Source organism: Helianthus annuus, chromosome 12, assembly GCF_002127325.2.
Source record: "Helianthus annuus cultivar XRQ/B chromosome 12, HanXRQr2.0-SUNRISE, whole genome shotgun sequence".
NCBI lineage: Eukaryota > Viridiplantae > Streptophyta > Magnoliopsida > Asterales > Asteraceae > Helianthus > Helianthus annuus.
Window position 1 is genome coordinate 55308100 of NC_035444.2, and position 21951 is coordinate 55330050.

The 21951-nt window shown below is 42.6% G+C and overlaps 1 protein-coding gene across 2 annotated transcripts; it reads right to left on the reverse strand.

Moving 5' to 3' along the window:
• Nucleotides 1-11638: 11638 nt before the first annotated feature.
• Nucleotides 11639-14128, reverse strand: LOC110894889. Of its 2 annotated transcripts, XM_022142139.2 has the most exons (5): nucleotides 13902-14128; nucleotides 12474-12765; nucleotides 12319-12354; nucleotides 11968-12245; nucleotides 11639-11885 (listed from the first exon to the last, which is right to left on the reverse strand). In XM_022142139.2, the coding sequence occupies exons 2-5, from the start codon at nucleotides 12474-12476 to the stop codon at nucleotides 11789-11791; spliced, it is 414 nt and encodes a 137-aa protein (XP_021997831.1). In that variant the 5' UTR covers nucleotides 12477-12765; nucleotides 13902-14128; the 3' UTR covers nucleotides 11639-11788. The 2 variants fall into 2 exon arrangements, with proteins under 2 accessions (XP_021997831.1, XP_021997830.1); XM_022142138.2 differs by lacking the exon at nucleotides 12474-12765 and having other exon boundaries at nucleotides 13902-14125.
• Nucleotides 14129-21951: the final 7823 nt, after the last annotated feature.

Below are 21951 nucleotides of genomic sequence, written 5' to 3' on the forward strand. Positions count from 1 at the left end.
CTTGCAAAGGTAAATACTTTAACTTATTTCCCCTATATGGGCTTGGGTTACGGTATATTAATACCGCTTGATTGAGCATTATATTCTTCCATCGCTTAGGTGGTTAATTAAATAATATGATCGGCTCATTTAAACAGTTTTGTTTCTTAAAAGCCTTTGGGGGGTTTAATGACCGTTGTCCCGGATATCCTTGGCATCATTTTACGAAATGGCCACGACCATCGACATCCCGGTGTAGGCGTACACCCGGTATATATTGTCGACATTAAATTAAAAGACGTAGCCGTTGGTTTTTATACTACGGTTTTACGCAATGTGGTGTGTCTATAAATCTTTAACCCGGCACGACCCGGGCTACTGAACGCATAAAAGAACATGTAAAACGTTCACAAGATTTTATTATAATTTTCCCAAGTTATAAAAGAGTTTGTGCCTCGTGCATTCAAATCAATTTTAATAAACATTTTCAAATGTGTCAGTTGAATGTATTTACCAGTGTAAACTGACGTATTTTCCCCAAAAAGATTAAGTGCAGGTACTATACGAAATGGGCTGGTATAGGCGTCCTAAGCATCGTACATAGTCTCGCAAACTCGATGCTGCATCTGAATGAACAATACTTATTATTTTGATCCGCTGTGGATATATTCAACTTCTGTAATACATTTGATATTACAACCAGAGGTTGAAGTTTATATATTTATCTTAAGCTTCCGCTGTGCATTATATAATTGTGTGGTTTGACTATATTGTTGCCAACATCGTCACGGTAATCCCCCACCGGGCCCACCGGTGAGACACGTGGAAATCGGGGTGTGACATCCCCCTACCGGGCCCACCGGTGATACACGTGGAAATTGGGGTGTGACACCGGCTGATATGGTCGGTGTACCACGGCACATTGCAGAGCACCGTCTAAACGTCTCAGAGGACGCAAAGCCAGTGGTACACGCCAAGCGACACCTGGGCATATAAAGCACGACGCCGTGAAAGAGCAAGTACTAGAATTACTGAACGCAGGCATCATCAGAGAAGTCAGATACCAAACATGGGTAGCAAGCCCAGTGATGGTAAAGAAACCAAACGGCAGCTGGAGAATGTGCGTCGACTACTGATGTGCTGAAAATGGGTCAAATAAAACTAACTAAATTACCGTAATTCTAGACTCTCTAAGCTTTAAATTTATAAAACTAAGACTCTCTAAACCCTAAACCACACGACCGGAAAGTGTACCGATCGATGCAGTATAGCCTAAGGAAGTCCGAGTATTGAACCCAAGAGACTCTAATAAATTACGCTAATGACTCTATCTAGACCTAGACTGACACGGACTTTAACTAATTGTTTATTCGATGGGGGGGTTTTCTAAAAATCCTAAGAATGCAAATAACGAACTAGATTAGCTAAATAACTAACACGAACTCGAACGAAGACTTTGACCAGTGGAGATGAAGACTACCTAGGCTAGACGCAAGCTAAACTCAGAATGGATCTCTATTCGATGATTTTGTGGTGTGGAACCGGGATCTTTGGATACTAAACCTATTAAGATACCACTAAGCCCCTCAAACACTCTCAAGGCGATTCTTATGGCACTACCTAGGCTGTTACGCTCACCGGTTTTCTAGATTTCTTTTCCGTCCTCTAGTTTCTTGGAAGTGCTTATGTAAGACGCTCTACCTTTCAGCGCGAACGTCTAAAGCAACTATGGGTTTTAATCTTGGCTTAATAGACAATGGAATGTTAAGTCCTTATAACTAAACCGAGACCTATTAATATCCTCGAGCCTTTCCGCGACGAGTCTAGCAGCACACTTGATTTTAATAAATTACCGAATATTGTTTCTAAGGTTACTTACGCGTTTTCACCCTAAAGGATTAATGACCTATTACGTGATATAGACACTCACCTAAATCAAGAACCCTAATCCGACTCTATTATGTGATAAAGACCGTCACCAAGAATCGAATGAAGCAATAAACAATAATCAAACAATCACAAGCACGCATACGCACCAAGTTAAATTCCCATAGCGTTTACAATACAAGAAAAATCCACAACCACGACAAAAATCAAATAAAAATCCAAACTTTATTATGCCATAGTCATTAGCCTAGGTAGTTAATTAAATTTAGCCAAGAAACATGGTCTCAAAAATAATCAAACAAAATCTCAAACAAGAATTCATCGAAGTAAAAACAAGAAACTAGAAAATAAAAGAAAGCGTAAGGTAGAACCCGTAAATTTCTTGATCTCTAAGCTTCCCACTTAACCCCAATAATTCCCGAGCTTGATTTCTTGCAAGACAATCTTCAAAAGTGATGCTCTTCGTGCCTTGCTTCTTGATCGTCTGATTATGTGCGACTGATGTTAATGTCGCCTCCAAACTCACGTCTGATGTTGACTCCCAACAGATCGTCGCCTCCGTAGATGTATTCTCCACTGATGTTGCGTATATATTGATCAAATAATGTGGTATCTTTTTTCAATGTTGTTGCTGCCGTCCCACTTGTCTTCGGCCCAATCACAAGTCAATAAAATTCCCCTCATTGATCCAAGTCTGCCGCCCAAAAAGAAACAAATAAATCGTTGGGCTAAAGCCCTTTGGCGGCCCACTTTAATTGCCGTCCAATCCCTCCAAAAAGTCAATAATGTGCCGCCCATCCAACCAATCAAGGCTGCCTCCCCTTTAGCCAATGAAGTGTTGCCAAAAGCCCAAGAACTAAACAAAACAATTCCCCTCTTGATTATCGAAAATAATAACCATAGTGGCCCTTTGTTAAAATTATGATGGGTCGTAGGATTCTACACATGGCCTCCCTTTTGTTTGCACTTTTTAATTGCACCAACTCCCAACACTTTACACTCCATCTTGATTTATTTATCACAATTCAAAACTCTTCTTTCACTTTTGTACGTAGATGGCACTGCTTTTTATTTATAGAGATAAATGGGTTCAATCAAATCAAGGAAAATAGTGGCGATTTTTATTTAGTCACTGGCGCCTACTCTACTCAACTGGCAGGTTATTTCTTTATTACTCGTTTCTGCTCCATTTGAACCAGAACCTGCCAAAACACCAAATAATGTAATCTAATACTAAAACTAAATAAAAACAAATAAAAACTATACAAAATTTATACAATTTACATAGGACAAATATGTGTATTTTACCCCACATCAACTACAAAGATCTAAACAAGGCATGTCCACGCGACTGCTATGCCTTACCAGACATAGACGAAAAAATTGATTCTCTGGCAACATTTAGGTGGAAATGCTTTCTCGATTGCTACAAGGGGTACCACCAGGTTCAAATGGCTGTCCAAGACGAAGATAAGACCGTATTCCGCACGCCGACAGGGCTGTATTGTTACACCAAGATGCCTTTCGGTTTGAAGAATGTGGGCGCAACTTACCAAAGATTGATGAACGAAACATTCAGTGACGCCATCGGCAAGTACATAGAAGTGTACATGGATGATTTGGTAATTATGAGCAAAGAAGAGAGCACGATGCTGGCGAACATCCAAAAAACTTTCAACACGCTACGCAGCGTGAGTATCAAGCTGAACCCAGCAAAATGCTCATTCGGTATGGAAGAAGGAAAGTTCTTAGGCTTCATCATCACAAAAGATGGCTTTAAAGTGAATCCGGAAAAAGTCCAATCCATAGAAAGGATGCCTTCACCATCAAACGTTAAAGACATGCAAAAGTTAGCAGGACGACTAGCCGCGCTCAATCGTTTCCTAGCTAATCATGCTGCAAAGTCTTTTCCGTTCATCAAAACCTTGCGCAATTGTATGAAGAAAAGCCAGTTTCAGTGGACTCCGGAAGCAGAGAGTGCGTTCCGCGAGATGAAAGGATTCCTCATCAAACTGCCAACCCTAACCGTACCAAACAAGGGAGAACCTTTGGTACTTTACCTATCAGCTTCCGATAGGGCAGTTGGAGCTGTGTTGCTTGTCGATCGTCAAGGTGTCCAGACACCAGTTTACTATGTGTCACGAACCTTGACCGACCCAGAAACCCGATATGCAATTATGGAAAAGTTAGTCCTTGCACTGATTCATGCTTCAAGGCGGCTGCGCAGATACTTTGCCAATCATGTCATCCACGTGCTAACAAACTACAATATCGGCAACATCCTTGCAAGGACAGAAGTATCAGGAAGGCTAGCCAAATGGGCGATAGAACTGGGAGGTCACAATGTGGTTTTCAGACCACGACCATCAATCAAAGGCCAAGTCTTGGCAGATTTTATAACAAAAGTCCCAGATGACAAAGAAAGAGAATGTAAAGCCATGGAAAAAGCTGAGAAAAAGCAAACAGAGCCATGGTTGTTATACACCGACGGAGCGTCTAACGAAGACGGAGCAGGCGCAGGGCTAAGGCTGGTAAGCCCCGATAAACATGAATTCACGTACGCAATACGTCTGGATTTTAAAAGCACAAACAACGAAGCAGAGTATGAAGCTTTCCTGGCTGGCTTACGATTGGCGATCAAAATGGGGGTCCGACACATCGAAGCGCATGTGGACTCAATGCTGGTAGCGGGGCAAATCAACGGCCAATACGAAGCCAAAGGGGATGTCATGGCACTCTATCTCAGCCAAGCAAAAACATCGCTACAAACCTTCTACTCCTACAAGGTGCACCACATAAACAGAAGCGAGAACAAGCCAGCAGACGCGCTGAGTAAGCTCGCATCAACAAGTTTCCAGCACCTAGCAAAGGATGTGCGCATAGAGGTTTTGAGCAACCCATCCGTTCCACTCAGAGAAGTAAGTGTCATCCAGACAGGAACAACGTCCTGGATGACACCGATAATCATGTACCTGCAGTCAGGGATACTTCCCGAAAACAAAGCCGAGGCGCGAAAGATCCAATACAAAGCAGAACACTATCAGATGGCAGATGGGATACTGTACCGAAAGTCATATCTCGGCCCGCTGCTGAGATGCGTTGACGCCGAAGACGCAAACTACCTAATCCGGGAAGTTCATGAAGGAATTTGTGGCCTGGGATGCATCTGGATGCTGTGAAAGAGTTGAGGAAGTGCAGTGGCTGCCAGAGGCATGCGCCCAAGACCATGCGCCCCAAAAATGAACTCGTACCAGTCACAACCGTATGGCCTTTTCAACAATGGGGCATAGACATGGTAGGTCCTTACCCGGAAGCACCAGGGGCGGTCAAATTCACAATAGTCGCAGTCGACTATTTCACCAAATGGGTAGAGGCGAAAGCACTTGCATCAACCACATCGGCAGTCATCAAGCGATTCATATGGGAACAAATCATATGCCGCTTCGGCCTACCTCTCAGAATCATCACCGATAACGGAACTAACTTCGCAGCAGACGACCTCGAACGATGGTTCAAAGAACTACATATCGAGCATACCTTCTCTTCGGTGGCGCACCCGCAAGGGAATGGTCAAGTAGAGGCAGTCAACAAAAGTATCGTTGATGGTATCAAAGCAAGGTTAGGCGAAAAAAGAAGAGGATGGGTAGACGAACTGCCCAGCATATTGTGGGCCCATAGGACAATGCCAAAGACAAGCAACGGCGAGACACCGTTCAGCCTAGTCTATGGGTCTGAGGCAGTCATTCCAGCAGAAATCGGGCTACCTTCTCCACGAATGCTCTCAATGAACTTAATCAACAATGAAGAAGAAAGGAGGATCGACCTGGACCTCCTAGAAGAGCGGAGAGAGATGGCGGCGATCTACGAGGCCAAGTACAAAACAAAGCTGGAGAAATACTACAACTCCAGAGTCCGAGTCTGCACTTTCTATCCGGGAGATTACGTACTAAGGGACAATGAAGCTTCCAACGCAGAAAAGCCCGGAAAGCTGGCCCCCAAGTGGGAAGGCCCATATATCATCGATGCATTACTCGGCAAAGGAGCTTACAAATTGCGCACCATCAACAACAAGGAGGTTCTGCGAACCTGGAACGTTCAGCAACTTAGGAAGTGCTACATGTAAAACAATTATGTAATCGCAAAGGCCGAATCGCCAACACATTTACTATAATACAAGAAGTGTTTGGCTACTTTTACTTCATGCAAATTTCTTGTCACAACTGCATTTATTACTTTGGGCGTACACGAAAACATCGAATGGCTCGACCATAGGAAACGTTGTAGACCTCCAAGGCTCGTCACAACCAAGTGCACAGCCGGGTCGGAAACACAACCAAAGCCTACAAAACGCCGAAACTAAAACTTCGTGCCCACATAAACACGAAAATATCGATAGCAAGGTAACTAAACATTGTAATGCTCCCAAGGCTGAACACAGCTGAGCTCACACAATAACCTGCAACTCAATCACTTCGTAAGTCACAAAATAAGCGCGCGCATCAACACGACAGAATAAAACGTTGTAGTAACACAACATCACCTGTCAGCGCCATCATTCATTCGTGACACCTAATCAAAGTAATCACACATGCACATATTATGACGATAACAAAATTCGCATAAACACAAAAACGATAACAAAGTATCCATCAAGCAATTACGATCAAGTACATACGACCATAACAGGTAAAACAAAATAAAATTGTCCAAACCATCAACATTACAAGGCCAATCAAGACCATACGCGGGTCACAGGCCGGACTTCACCAATCAAGCATGGCTGGTACCAGTACCCCCCTGCCGCATCAACATCGTCTCCAAGGGCTTTCTTCAGAAGAGCAACTCCATCTGGTTTCCGAGATAACTTTTGCGCAGCCGGACGACAGCAAAGTGAAGGGTCGAAAACTCCTTGCGCTTAGCAGCATAAGCACCGTCACAATCCTCTTTATACAACTCAAAATGGTAATCTTTCTCCTTGTTGATAGCTGCAGCCTTGCCCTCAGCATATCCAAACTTACGACCGCTATTATAACCCGCTCGGCCCAATTCGAACATGTACGTGGCAAGTTCAGTTGAATTCAAAATGCGGTCAGCAAGCTGCGTAAAACAAGGCAACTAAATAAAAGATCACAAAAATAAAAGAAGACGAAAGAGCGACAAAAGACAAAAGAAATTACCAAGGGTACACCACGAGAAAGCAACCATTTGGTGTCAGCAGCTGCCTCCTCAGCAAGGAGTTCAGTTGCCTGACATTCAGCAGTCTTCTCAGCAAGAAGGCGCTGTGCAGCCTCACACTCAGCCGCCTTCTGCTGGGCAAGAACCTCTAACTTATCAATCCGATCAACATATTCTTTCTCTTTCTTCTCGGACGCAACACGCGCCTGCTGAGCCTCTTCAGCAAGTTCTGATTTTTCACCGGACAACCGCACGATCGTATCACGCTGAGATTGCATCTCAACATTCGTACGCTCGCACGCGGCTTCCCAATCCTTTTGTTTTTGAATATTAACTTGCTTTTGCTCCTCGAGTTTCTGTTCAGCATCGGACACCCGCCACTGCAACCCTTTCTTCTCTGCATTGAACTTCTCCCTCTCCTCAGCAAATAACCTCTTTGCATTCTCAAAATCGGCAGTTTCTTCTCCCATCAACCGCCATTCACGAAGAATTTCCTGAGAAGTAGCAAAGTAATTAACTCCGGCACGCACATGGTCGTCCAACAAAGCAAACCGATTACGGTTCTTCTGGAACATCCTCTCAGCAGGAGGAAGAGACATAGAGAAGAATTCATGACAATTGTTCACATCATTCATCCTAGAACCCTGAGTAAGGTTCCAGCGGGGAGCATGGGGCAGGTCGTCACATGCAGGGTTTTGGGTCCCCCAAGACTCGGGAGAGATATTTACAAACTGCGCGCCTCGAGCCGCACCGGAAGTAGCACCATCTCCACCAGAAGGGCGCTTAGTATATATGGTCTGGCGCGGGGTGGTCTCACTGGACTCCACCCCAATCTCGATACCCTTACCCTTACTACCAACACCCTCACCACCAGCACCTTCAGCACCACCGGCACCACCAGCATCACCACCTACACCCACGTTTTCAGCAACCCCCTCATCTCCTTTCTTCTTTGCTTCAAGATCGTCCCGGGGAAGGGTTATGCCAACAGTCATTGAAGGGGGGGAAGCAGGAGGGGTAATCTGAGAAATATCCACCATCCGAGGTTTCTTACCAGCTTTGACCGCTGTCACAAACAACAATTAAAAACAACTCGAAAGAGCACGAAAGGAATAAACAACTAAAAACAAGTTACCAGCAGGAGGAGCAGACGCAGCATATATCTCCTCCAGAAGGTTCCCACGACCCCCACTAAAGACACCCAGATCGATCTCAGATTCGGAAGGCGCGGGAGGGGCCTCCTTATGAAGTTTAGCTTTTTTGGCAGCAAGAAGAGCAGCGGACTGCTCATCAAGCTTGCGCTTATGATACTTAAGGGCTTTCTTCCTCATGTGCTCGGTCAAGGTAGCACTATCATCCGGATCCGACTCTCGAACTTTCTCTCCAACTCCTAGACCAGACAACGTGTCAGAGACAACCACATAATCTAGACAAGGCAAAGTAGAGGGTCGCTTACGAGAAATACCAGCAGCTTTACCCTCCGCCTTTTCTTCTCTCTTCTGAGACTTATCAGTTTTTACCTTTTTCCTGGTCTCCAACTGTGCAGACGGGTCAACAGACACCTCTGCATCATCACCAACGACCTCATGGACAGGCTCGTTAACAGCGGCTTGCGCAGAACCTGCACGCACGGAATGGGATGTTAAACCCTCATGAGAATTACCAGAACTACTACTCGAAAGGACAACAATTTCCTCTCGAGCCAGACCGACAGGATCATCCCCAACATCGTCACCTAGAGCTACTCCAACATATCTAGCAAAGCTTTCGTCTGAAGGATGCAAGAAACGACCACGAATTTGATCAAACCAAGTTGGTTTCCCCTCCTCTTGAATGGCCTCAACCATAGCACCAGCAGCTTTCGGATCCAAGGCATTTATCAAGCTGTATCCAACTGCAAAGCAACAAGCCATAAGGAAACACACAAAAACAAACATCAAGGCAACACAAAAAAAAAAAGAAGAGAGAAGAAAAGAAAAGAAGAAGAACAGGAGAAGGCGGGTCACATACATTTGCCCTGGTAGCTATACACAGGCACACCCAAAGGATTCTTGGGCACCCATAACAGGCTCATTCCCGCACCAACTAGAGCCATTTCCTCTAACTGAGCAATGGCAGTTGCTTTATGTGTTATCTTCTTATACCAATCTTGGGAGCCATAATCTGCCAATACATCCACCCTCGGAATCCCTTCACTCTCCAATCGATAGTGCATATCCATAGGAATAACCCCACGACGGATATAGAAAAATTTCTGTTTCCAGTCATGCAGACTCTTTAAAGGAACAGAACAAACCGGGGACACACCAGACCGGGCAGTAAACGAATAGAAGCCATTCGTATAAGTGACACTGTAAAAAACGTTGAACATACCAAACGTTTCGGCTCGACCCGACAAGCTCTACAAACATACTCAAAGTGAGTAATGCGAGGGAGCCCAATCGCATTAATCTGAGAGATATGCAGCCCATAGTTTCTTAAAACGGCAGCCGTGAACTTAGTAATGGGCAATCTAAAGTTACCCTCCCGGAAGAAGGCAGCATACAACGGAATGTAGCCAGGAGGAGCGTCCACAGCGGTGGAACCAGGGGTAGGGTACTGAGCTCCCCACTCAGGGCGAAAACCCATACCCTGAACGAGGTTTAGAAACTCATCCTCTTTCCACCCTATAACGGCCTGATCAGGACCAGGAGGACCTTTACTTTTATTCTTCCGCTTTCTCTGGGTAGGATTACTACTAGCCATGATGAAGAATCAAGGAAGATCGAAAGGAAATATTCAAACAAGGTACGAAAACAAACAAGAAGAAATGAAGGAGATAGAGAAAATCACACTTCGGATTTGAAAAAGTGGAGAGAAAGAAGTAACTGCCTCCTATTTATACTCATCGCATTTAATGCGATGGGTAGTGGACCGTCAGAGTACAGGAAAAGCAAGCAATAAGGGAGCGACACGTCAGAAGAGAGAGAAGACGTCAGCTCTTTTTTCGGGAAGCATGGGCAACAGAGACTGCTGACATGACAAAAAGTAACTGAAAAAGCAACTGTTCACCTCCGAAAAGACAGGGATGTCAGGCAGTCACATCAAACACCTCCCCAAGGTCACCAAACTTCCATCAGAAGGAAACAACAAGGAGCCAAGACCCATGCGCCGTGCGTCCACTTGGCTCATTTTTTTACAAAGTGCCAAGACCCATGCGCCGTGCGTCCACTTGGCTCATTTTTTACAAAGTGCCAAGACCCATGCGCCATACGTCAATTTGGCTCAACTTTTTCAAAGTGCCAAGACCCATGCGCCGTGCATCCATTTGGCTCAACTTTTTCAAAGTGCCAAGACCCATGCGCCGTGCGTTCATTTGGCTCAACTTTTTTAAGTTGCCAAAACCCATGCGCCATGCGTCCATTTGTCTCAACTTTTTAAAAGTTGCCAAAACCCATGCGCCATGCGTCCATTTGGCTCAACTTTTTTAAGTTGCCAAAACCCATGCGCCATGCGTCCATTTGGCTCAACTTTTTTAAGTTGCCAAAACCCATGCGCCATGCGTCCATTTGGCTCAACTTTTTCAAGTTGCTAAAACCCATGCGCCGCGCATCTATTTGGCTCAAATTTTTACAATTGACCAGAATCCACACAACCCACCATAAAAAACCACTACTCTCATAAGTCCAGAATCCCTCCTAGACGATCAACTCAACTAGAAGGCACACTGGACTGGGGGGACTTGAAGGGGTATTGTCCCAATTCCCTGCCTACATGGCAGGGACCACACCACTTTTGAGCATGCAAGGCGTCCACATCAGCGAAGCAATCCAGAAGCTTCTAGAAACTTCTGGAAGATTTACAGGTGGCGCCAAAGATGCTCTATCCGACATAAAGGACAACACGTGTCACCACTCGCAGAACGCCACATAGACCTGCGACAAATCAGGGAGCAGAGCCGACATCACCAGTACGAGGTCTCCAGCGTGGGCAAATGTAAGAACGCCACGTGTACCACTACACCTGCCGTGACAGAGCAGACCAAGAGGATATTCCCCTTGGTCGGACAGCAGGCACGCGCCCACAGCTGGCACAGCTGCTCCTCCCTTCTTCACCCTCCGGCTATAAATAGGACCCTTCATCATTCAGGTTCAGGATCTTTACTCTCCATACTCACTCTATACACACACTGTTTGTTTCTCTCAGAACAGTACTTATTCTCACGTCGAAACCTGGTTAAGAGGGAAATCCCCTTTCTCCCCCTCTTAACGAGACTGACGGTGGTTACTGTTTTGCAGGTTTCGAGCTATTGTCACGAGTAAGGAAAGAGGTTGAACCCATAGACGAAATAACCCCATCGATTAACCTTGTGTTAACCGGTGTTTCATCAATAAATTTGTTTATTTTGTAAAACATTTAGATAAAAAAACAACGGTGTTGTCGGCGCTAGTAAAAAAAAACAAGGTGTCACTCGTGCTTATTACACGTTTCATATAACCCGCCATGGCGCCATAATGTATTACATCAATTCATACCTCTCACATGTTTGGTCTGGGGCGGTCTTGGGCCGGTTTGTGTGATTGAAACAGCACGTTTTTTTGCACCCATACAAAAATTGTTCTTAAAGTTTTGCTTTGAATAAACCACCAATGCAAAATAAAAGAAACAAATGTCAACACTGATAGGACTCGATCTAATAGTAAGACGACCGAAAAATAAAAGAAACATAACCAATACCACTAATACTCCCACTCATGAGGAAACTAAACTAAAATGATCGCGAAAGCGCACACATCATAGCATTTGAGTAAGACAGGTTGAGCCAACTGCAAGAAACATGTAGCCACCAGAAAAACCAACAAAAGCTGTAGAAAACAACCAAGTACGTTGTCAGATTTCGAAACAACATAACAAAAAATGTGTTTTTGATGTATGGATACTACTTACAAAGCTGAGAATATGAAGATAGGGTATCTCCACCTGTACCAAAAGTGGAGAAGATCTTCCATTGCATCAAAAAACGAGGGCAACAACAAGAGATTAAAAAGTACAAGTAAACAGGTTAATCCAACAGCTTGGGCAGGAACATCATAATCGGTCAGCATATACTCAACACCATTTGTAATTGCAGATGCTACAAGCTGCATTGTGACGAAGATCCAGATAATCCCGTATTTAAGTCGATAGTCTAAACCCAGGTGTATAACTGGAGCATTTTCTTCAGCCTGAAATTAAGAAATCACAAAATTACATGCTTTTCAAAGATGTAACAAGTTTTACAATATTTATATTTTATACCTTCTTCAGTTCAGTAACAGCTTTATCCCGTGTGTCCTGGAAAATATACGGAGAACTAGAGTTAAGAGTACTTACATTGGAAAAAATAAATCATACATGCTGCTATAGAATTGAAAGAAAATATACGGAGAACTAAAGTTGAGAGAACGTCAAACCATTTGGGGATCACTTCTTAAATTTTACTAAAAAAAAAGCGAGCGATGTCCAGACTGTTTGAAGATCACTCCAAACCTCGAACTAATCAGCAACACTTGGTTGACAAAGCTAGTTGGGGCCTAAGATGTGCAAATGGTTTGGCAATTACCACCCTCCTTGTGTCGCAGTTGTAAGATTTTGGGGTTTTAGAAGCTTGCTAACCCCTTTTTTAATATAATTTTGTCTTCACCGCCTGGAACTATTCCCTCTTGCCTGACACTTTCCCATTGGTTCAACCAAATTACGATTGTCCTGTTTAAAGTTACAGTTTTTAGCTGCTGGCACTATTCCCCCTTCCTGGCAGTTCCCCATTGGTTCAGCCAAATTACAATTTTGTCATGTTTAAATTTACAGTTTTGCTATTGGTTTTGTTTTTTTTTTCTCCTAGCCAAATTACGATTTTACTCTCAGTTCAAATTTACAGTTTTGTCATCGTTTTTTGATTACCCTACAAGAACATTTTACAAAATTACCTTACAAGAACATTTTTAAAAATTACCCTACAAAAACATTTTACAAAATTACACTACAAGATCATTTGTAGAGAGTAATTTTGATAATTACCCTACGAGTAAATAATTACGAAAATACCACCACGTTTTTTTTTCATGTCTTTCGTACATTTTGTACGATAAGGCTGTTTGTACGTGAACTTAAGTGTGTGTGTCTCTCTCTCTCTCTCTATATATATATATAAGCCCGCAACAAACCAAACCAAATAATGTTATGGTTAAATTGTTTAGGCTCAAAAGTTAAATTGTTTTATCCATTTAGCCTATTTGACTTAAAGTTAAATTGTTTGTTTAAACCGCCAATTGCAAAAAAAAAAAAAAAAAAAACAAAAACAAAAAACAAAAAAAACAAAAAAAAAAAACAAAACAAAAAACAGCTGGAGTCATCATCCTCGCCTGGTCAATTGCCCTATTCAAGTAATCCACTGATCACCGTTCAACTTCTTCAATTGAAAAGTATAATTAATTGTCTTTCATTATTTTAGTTTATTTCATTAAAACAAAATGGTGGGTAAGTTAGCTTAATAGTTTATGATGGATTTTTTTAGTAGTTGATTAATTCCTAGGTTATGCTTGATTATTTAACTAGTGAATACTTGTTCCTTACCGTGTAGTCTAAGAAACATGAATCACATAATGGAATGATTTTCAAAAAAAAGGTTGAAGAATCATCTTTAAAAACCCACTGACCCGACCAGATCCAATCTAAACAGGAAACTTTATATAAAGCAATAGTCAACAACCAACCCTAAAAAAATCTTGAACCTCATGATTTTTTTTTTGTGGGTTTGCTACTGCACCTAACATTATATATGTAAAATTAAAAATTATCATCAAATGTATAATAAAATGCATGATGATGATGATGATACATACCACAACCGAAGCAGTCAAATGGGTAGTGTTGGACAGTTCCGCCATCGAAGCTGATTTCTTTTCCATTTTTTTTTTTCCTTTAACGGAGATGAATGAGGAAGGAGGGGATGAAAATGAAGGAGGGGTTGTTTTGTTTTGCCGTAAAAGGAGGGTTTGGTGAGAACGATCAGTCGATCAGAGTTGCACTATCATACCCTTTTTGTGATTGAAATTGGTTCTCCTATTGGTTGAATGTAATGACTCACGGATTGTGTTTCTTTTGAGTCTTCACTCGGTTACACTTGGTGTGTTTCTTTGGTGTTACTCTATATAACATTTTATAATTATAATGTATTTTACTATTTATACGTTTCTTTGGTTCTACTCTTATGTAGGGCCGTAAACGAACCGAACGTTCAGCAAACAGTTCGTGAACCGTTCGGTGGGAAGTTCGTTTATGTTCGTTCGTTTAATAAACGAACGAACATGAACAAGCAATTTCGTTCGATTAGTTAAATGAACGAACATGAACAGAGATCTTGTTCGTTCGATTGTGTTCGTGAACGTTTCGGTAAGGTGTTCGTGAACGTGTTCGTGAACGTGTTCGTGAACATGTTCGTGAACATGTTCATGAACATTCGTTTATGTTTGTATGTTTGTATTTTAATTGAAGATCTTTGTACTTTTTTATTTTTTATTTGTACTTTTTATATTATTAAACTTTTATTTATTTTATTACCCTAACAATTAAACTAGGAAACTCACTTTCACCTTGTTTATGCATCATTTCCCTTTCATTTCTCATTATTTACATCGGCGAATACGACGTCCCACAATAAGGGATTCAAGTTCGAGTGCTACTCTCTGGGCCATCTATCTTTGTCCTTTGTCGCGTTCGCCAAATTTATTTGTGTTTGTTTGTGTTCGTGAACCGTTCGCGAACACGCTCATTTCCTTAATGAACGAACACGAACATAAAATCTCGTTCGGTAAGTGTTCATGAACTGTTCGTGAACACATTTATTTCCTTAACGAATGAACACAAACAAGGCCTTGTTCGTGTTCGTTCGGTTCGTTTACAGCCCTACTCTTATGTATATTTAGACTAACATTTTATATTGAATTTTACTATTTATACTTGGGCGATGTGTAATCATAGGGCGTGAAAGAGATTGATAACTCTCTAACATCGACCCTGGGTTCACAGCCCAGTGGTCATGCAATGATGTGGGTAGAGGCCTGGTCACAGGTTTGAAACCCGCAGAGCACATCCGACTTTTTTATTATAGTTCATTTACTACAGAGAGTCTTCGACTCTTGTGAAGGGTGCAACTACACGCTCCTGGTCAATCGGGTGGGCAGTAGGCTGGAAATTTTCTCGGAGAACGCCTAGCCAAACTCTGATGCACCAAGCGTGGGCCCGGTTAAGACAACATAGCCTTGGATGCCGGAGTGGGGTGGATGGGCCTGCCAGTATAAACGGTGGGTGCGATGTCTATCGGCTGTTGTAGAAAGTCGTCGTTCAGAAAAAAAAAAAAACTCCCCATCATCACTCATGTGAGCGTTATAGGGGGCATGAAAGGGGAAGGCTAGAGGAATATTTCTAGTATAACGTTAAAGGACGAAAAAAATGAAAAGTAATGATTGAAGAGAGATTAATTATTACGGATGGTGTTAGACCAAATTGTGTGAGATAAAGCTACTAGGTGCTTTATCATGTCACGTCAGCACTGGTCAGGGGACTCGATTGGTAACTTGTCTGCAGTGGGATAAATGGGCTGTTTGTTTACCTATTAATGATGTGACAACCTGAATAAATGAGGTTAGCACTACTTAACATTCCACAACCTTTGACGTGCGTTTCTAAGTCTATTGGTCTATCTCGTGAACCACTGGGCGTTTATGTGAACATGATAAATTACTACGCATGGAATCGTTAAACGTTTTATGAATCGCTTAATTGAGTTGGGTCACGGACTTATTTAGCACACACACGTTGGGCCGCATTTGGGCACCTTGGCACACACGCATCTCGGCCCACACCTGAAGTATTAAACTTAAAAACCCGAAGCTCGGCCCACTATTTTTGGTTGTTTGTACCCGGCTCAAACAGAAACAAACAAGTGGGTCGGCGACCCATGTGAGTGGGCTCAAGCCCATTTTAGTTTGTTAACCGCCCCAAACCAAACCCTTATTATGCGAATATATGTATTATATTTTAGTTTAACATAAACTCAAAGCAAATACAAACCCTACACTCCTTGAGATTGTCACGGCAGTGGATACCACCCCCCCCCCCTTCGAAGTTCTTGTGCCCGAATATAACTCTTCACCTCTAGGTTAGTAATATCATTATTTACTTTGTTATGTTGGCCCTATATGTTATAATATTAGTACATGTGATATGCCTTGAAAGTGCAACCAATGTGGATAATGATCACTTCATGTTGTCGGCTATCTTGTTTATGTTTGCATGAGAATTGTCAAGGGTCCATTGAAATTGCAAACTTCAAATAATCAAATTGATAACTTTGACTAAAGAATGGCGACCCATGTGTTGATCTAATCAAATAACATAGACATTTAATTAATGTTGTCAGTAAGATTATTATATGCATTAAAGGTTGAGATAATGATGTAATCACTAGATGATGAGGTGGGTTGATTATTATGAAAATAGGGGAAATTCGCATTCAGTAACCTTGGGTTCATATCTTTGTTTGATCTTTATGTTGGTAAATTAAGGATCCCAAAATACTATGGTCACGGTTGATTATGCTGGGGGTTAATCAATAACATGAGTTCCTCCAGTCGACCCATGACCACTCCCGCTACTCCAGACAGCAAGTTCCAATGCAAGACATCTAACGACCTATAAGCATGCAAACAAGTGTGTCAGACAACGCTGGTGAGTTCAAAGTTTTGTTAACGAGTTTAGTTTACCAGATACATGTATAAAACAGTTTAACATTTTGATTTGATGTTGTTATTACTCGATTACCGTATGTGGCGACTAGATGTGAATGCCCAACCCCAATGCCTCCATTTAGGCATTGGTCATGAGGTCAAGGTATCAAACAACCTTGAATAGATGTAAGGGGTCTTATATGTACACGATGAGAATGCCCAACCCCAATGCCTCTAACTAGGCATTGGTCATGAAGTCCAGGTAATTAGTTCACGCCCGTCCTTTCGGCCCGGTGTGAGGGTGCCAAACCTAATAGCGCTATCAACTAAATACCTTGTTGCTTCTTCAGCAACACGGTAGATGTACGGGGTCTTACATGATTTATACTGTGTTCAATAACCAACATCCCAATTAAACAGTTTACCCAGTATTCCCTTCAGAAACGTTTACCAGATGTCCCAAACCACCGGGACGCATGCTTAGAAAAGTGCAGTGAACTCACCTTCGGTTTGCTCGGTTAGACTAAGTGCTTGTTTAACAGTTAACCAATCAAATCCTACCGTGGTTAACAGAGACAGTCAGTGTCGTGTAAACATAAAACATATGTTCTTTTAACTTAGTACATAGATTACAAGTAAACAGCACACATAATATTACTCAAGTTGTAGCAACATCCAAATCACAACACTATTTCATATAACACCATAATCCATGTCGGGTGATTTGATTAACATTTCAGTGAACATACAACTTATAACTAGAAATCCTACAACATAGTTATCCGTAACACTAGGTACCATATTAATTCGCAGATTTATATGTGTATATATTATATCGTTACACAAGTTAATATATCATTATCTTGATTCCACAAGTTACCGGCCCAGTCCAACACGTTGTAATATGTACGACCCAACGAAGGTGTGTTGTTTGGACTGCCTACATCTAGGCCCAAACAAGTGTACGGCCTGTTTACGAATATGCATCTAGTTGGTTTGGGGCCCGACGAGAGTGAATGACCCAGTTTAGTGTGTGCGCGGCCCGACTATCATGGCAGGCCCAACTGAATTAATTTAATACTAACGTGTGGCCCAAGCAAATGGTCCACTAGCCGGTGAGCAGCCCACTCGATAATAACTCAACTTTGTAACAACTCTTCCACATAATTTATATCACATAATATCTATCACATAAATCATGGTCATGCAGTTAACACTCATATTCCGGTAAATCCTATGATCTCATCATGTTAATGAATAACCCCCAGCATAATCAACCGTGACCATAGTATTTTGGGATCCTTAATTTACCAACATAAAGATCAAACAAAGATATGAACCCAAGGTTACTGAATGCGAATTTCCCCTATTTTCATAATAACCAACCCACCTCATCATCTAGTGATTACATCATTATCTCAACCTTTAATGCATATAATAATCTTACTGACAACATTAATTAAATGTCTATGTTATTTGATTAGATCAACACATGGGCCGCCATTCTTTAGTCAAAGTTATCAATTTGATTATTTGAAGTTTGCAATTTCAATGGACCCTTGACAATTCTCATGCAAACATAAACAAGATAGCCGACAACATGAAGTGATCATTATCCACATTGGTTGCACTTTCAAGGCATATCACATGTACTAATATTATAACATATAGGGCCAACATAACAAAGTAAATAATGATATTACTAACCTAGAGGTGAAGAGTTATATTCGGGCACAAGAACTTCGAAGGGGGGGGGGGGGTGGTATCCACTGCCGTGACAATCTCAAGGAGTGTAGGGTTTGTATTTGCTTTGAGTTTATGTTAAACTAAAACATAATACATATATTCGCATAATAAGGGTTTGGTTTGGGGCGGTAACAAACTGAAATGGGCTTGAGCCCACTCACATGGGTCGCCGACCCACTTGTTTGTTTCTGTTTGAGCCGGGTACAAACAACCAAAAATAGTGGGCCGAGCTTCGGGTTTTTAAGTTTAATACTTCAGGTGTGGGCCGAGATGCGTGTGTGCCAAGGTGCCCAAATGCGGCCCAACGTGTGTGTGCTAAATAAGTCCGTGACCCAACTCAATTAAGCGATTCATAAAACGTTTAACGATTCCATGCGTAGTAATTTATCATGTTCACATAAACGCCCAGTGGTTCACGAGATAGACCAATAGACTTAGAAACGCACGTCAAAGGTTGTGGAATGTTAAGTAGTGCTAACCTCATTTATTCAGGTTGTCACATCATCTCCAACTTGAAAGAAATTTCGTCCCGAAATTTGGCAAGTAAGCACAAAGGAGTGAAGTGATAAATCAAGATTGTTACGGGTTTTCCCTAAGTGCCACATCATCCCCAATTTGAAAGGGAATTTCGTCCCGAAATTCACCACTGGCCTCAGAAATTGATTCAGTAGTTTTGAACAATTAAGAATACTTGAGCTTCATCTGATCTTCACGTTCCCACGTGGACTCTGATTTACGTCCTGAGTTCCAACGGACTCTCGCGATTGGAATTCGACTGTGTTAACGACCGTTAACGTCCTGGTCCATGATTCCAGTAGATTCCTCAACAACTGCAACTTGCCTTTAACCCCAGACCCTAATAAAGGGTATCACAAGCGTTTCGTCGATCAAACACTGCTTTAGATTCGAGATATCACTGGCATTGTGTACGTAACCCATTCTGTCAGTTAACTCAAGTTTGTGAGCCATGTCACCCATTCGTTCCCGAAATCCGAATGTCCCAACGCATCGTACACTAAGCTTGCCACGTTGTCTATAGCATATCGCACCCTCCCAGGGTGAGACTTTCGATTATGATACGTTCGCCTATAGCGAACTCCCAGTGTTTCCTAAGCTTATCAGCTTTCCTGACAGTCACGCATTGCCATCGAACGATTTCCGATCTAAACAATCTTCCCAAGAGTTTCGGGTACAGGTCCTGGATCTGCGATTAGGTTTTCACTCACCTTAGCCCAACAAGAAGTTTCATATTATCATCCATGCAACGCCCCAAATGGAACTATCTGAATACTAGAATGGTGGTTGTTGCCGTAAATTCAACTAGAGCTAAGTGCCCCTCCGCTGTTACTAGGTCAATCTTACACATGCTTGCAGCACGTTTTCGAGTGTCAGGATGGTTCGTTTATTCTGACCATTTGTCCCATGGTGACAAGTAATGCTCATGCCTAGACGTGAACCAAGAGCGTTGTGTTTTGTCCGCCACAAATTGGGGTATAGCTCAAAATTGGAGATAACAGAAGTTGGCACCTCGTGCCTGAAAGCCGCCTCCCGCAAAGGAGCATTCACAGCTGTGACGACTCGTCAGTTTCCTTAATTGCAAGAAGGCATGCTGGTAGCGTGAGACAATCAACGATCACCCAAGTGATATTGTTTCTGTTTTGAGTTGTAAGTAGTCTAGTGTCAGGTTCCACGGTAGTCTGTTCCCATTTCCATATGGGTGTTTCTGGTTGCTGATACTTTACCTTGACTTTCCGACTAGTCAAGCATCATCCCCATGCATAGCTAGGTGGGCCTTCATGCCTGATTACCAGTACAAGGCTTATAAATCCTAATGTCTTTCATCAAAACCCAGACGACTAAAATATTGAGGCTGGGGTGCTATGCATATCACAAATTTCCTACAGTTACGTAATAATGAGATCCATATTCGTTCCATGAGGCAGCGAATATCGTCCGGCCAGCCAAGGTTGCTTCTCCATGCCCCACATGGGTTCAACTTGAAAATTTTCTTCCTTCAGTTCACCAGCTTGAACAGAGCGAGTCTGATCAGGTAAGTTAGAGTCGATAGTGAGCTACAAAACTCATACATGTTCAAGTTCCGCAGTCGAAATCCTCCCAAAGGTTCCATCCAATGATGACATCTACTAATTCAGCTCTTTCGAAACCAGGGTACATGGGAGGCACTTGTGATCGGTCTAAGTAACGCATTCAGTACCGTCCAAGTAATGCCTCCAAGTAAATCCAAAAACCGTGGTTTCCTCCACTGGTTGCGTGTCGTGCAGTTCCTCCTTGAAACTCCATTACGTAAGTCATCACTCTCTCGCGTTGCGTCGACGTGTAACTGGGACTCTGATTCGATCCATAATGATATACCATCGGATCACCCGCACCCTCGGGTAGGGATGATGCTTCAGCGCATTGCAGAGTTGGGGTTCGAAAGCTGAAAAATGTCCTCATGTCCTGCCTTTCATGAACACAGCACCCGGCTGTGGTAAAGAGATTTAAGCTGCGCGACCTCCGAAGATCTTGCGATTAACCTGCGATAGCATCAAGCGAGACCAAGAAATTGCTGTATCCTCGAACGGGTCTAAGCGAGATTCACGTGCATTCCCACTTCGTTGATTATATGACCCAAAAAGGTTACCTCTCGAATTCAGAGGTTACATTTATTAAGACTTCGCGCGGTGTGGCTCCTCCCTCAGGAACTCTCGAATAAGATACAAAGCTGTCCATGATGCTCTTTTCTCCTGGAAAGGATTCAAAACGTCACCCAATAGCATGGTCGGTTCACATGGTCCATAAAGCGGCTGGTGCTAATTACCCCAATGGTCATGGAATACAAAGTCGTATGGCCGAATTGCGTCCGATAAGTCGCTTTAAGAACATTCTCCCCTTGGACTTGCGTCTACTAATAGTTCGCTCATATACCAATCCTCGAATGAAAGTTTGTCCCTTGCTACTAGTCGGCAGGTTGTCAATACAGGGTCGAGGCAAACAGTTCCCATCTGTCGCCTTGATGAGTTCTCGATAGTCAGTACCCGCACAAAAAGGCTTATCTTCACGGATGAGACTGGGGCTTCCCAACGCGGAAACTAAGTTTGACAAAACTCCTGTCCAACAGTTCTCGTAGTAGCTTATACAGTTCTTGTAACACTCCTGGTGCAATACAGTATGAGTGCGAGTATTCGGAGCTGCCTCTGGCGTGAGATCAACTGAGATTCCGACTAACAGTTGTGGTAGTAAACCTGAAAGTTCCACGAATAGCACACTGAGATGTGTCAAGACAATTGGTGGATCCTCAATCCTATTCTCCTTAACCTTATCATCAGAAACGGTTGCTAACATAGCGGGTTCATCTCTCCATAGACACTTCTGGGCCCTCATAGCTGGAATGTCGCTAACCCTTGCACCAGTCTAA

Excerpts from the sequence above, each read along its gene's own strand:
- LOC110894889 (XM_022142138.2), bottom strand. The coding sequence starts at position 13,967 with ATGGAAAAGAAATCAGCTTCGATGGCGGAACTGTCCAACACTACCCAT. Across the intron at positions 12,355-13,901 it reads ATTTGACTGCTTCGGTTGTG|GACACACGGGATAAAGCTGT; the intron begins GTATGTATCATC and ends TATATTTTCCAG. Across the intron at positions 12,246-12,318 it reads CTGTTACTGAACTGAAGAAG|GCTGAAGAAAATGCTCCAGT; the intron begins GTATAAAATATA and ends TCTTAATTTCAG.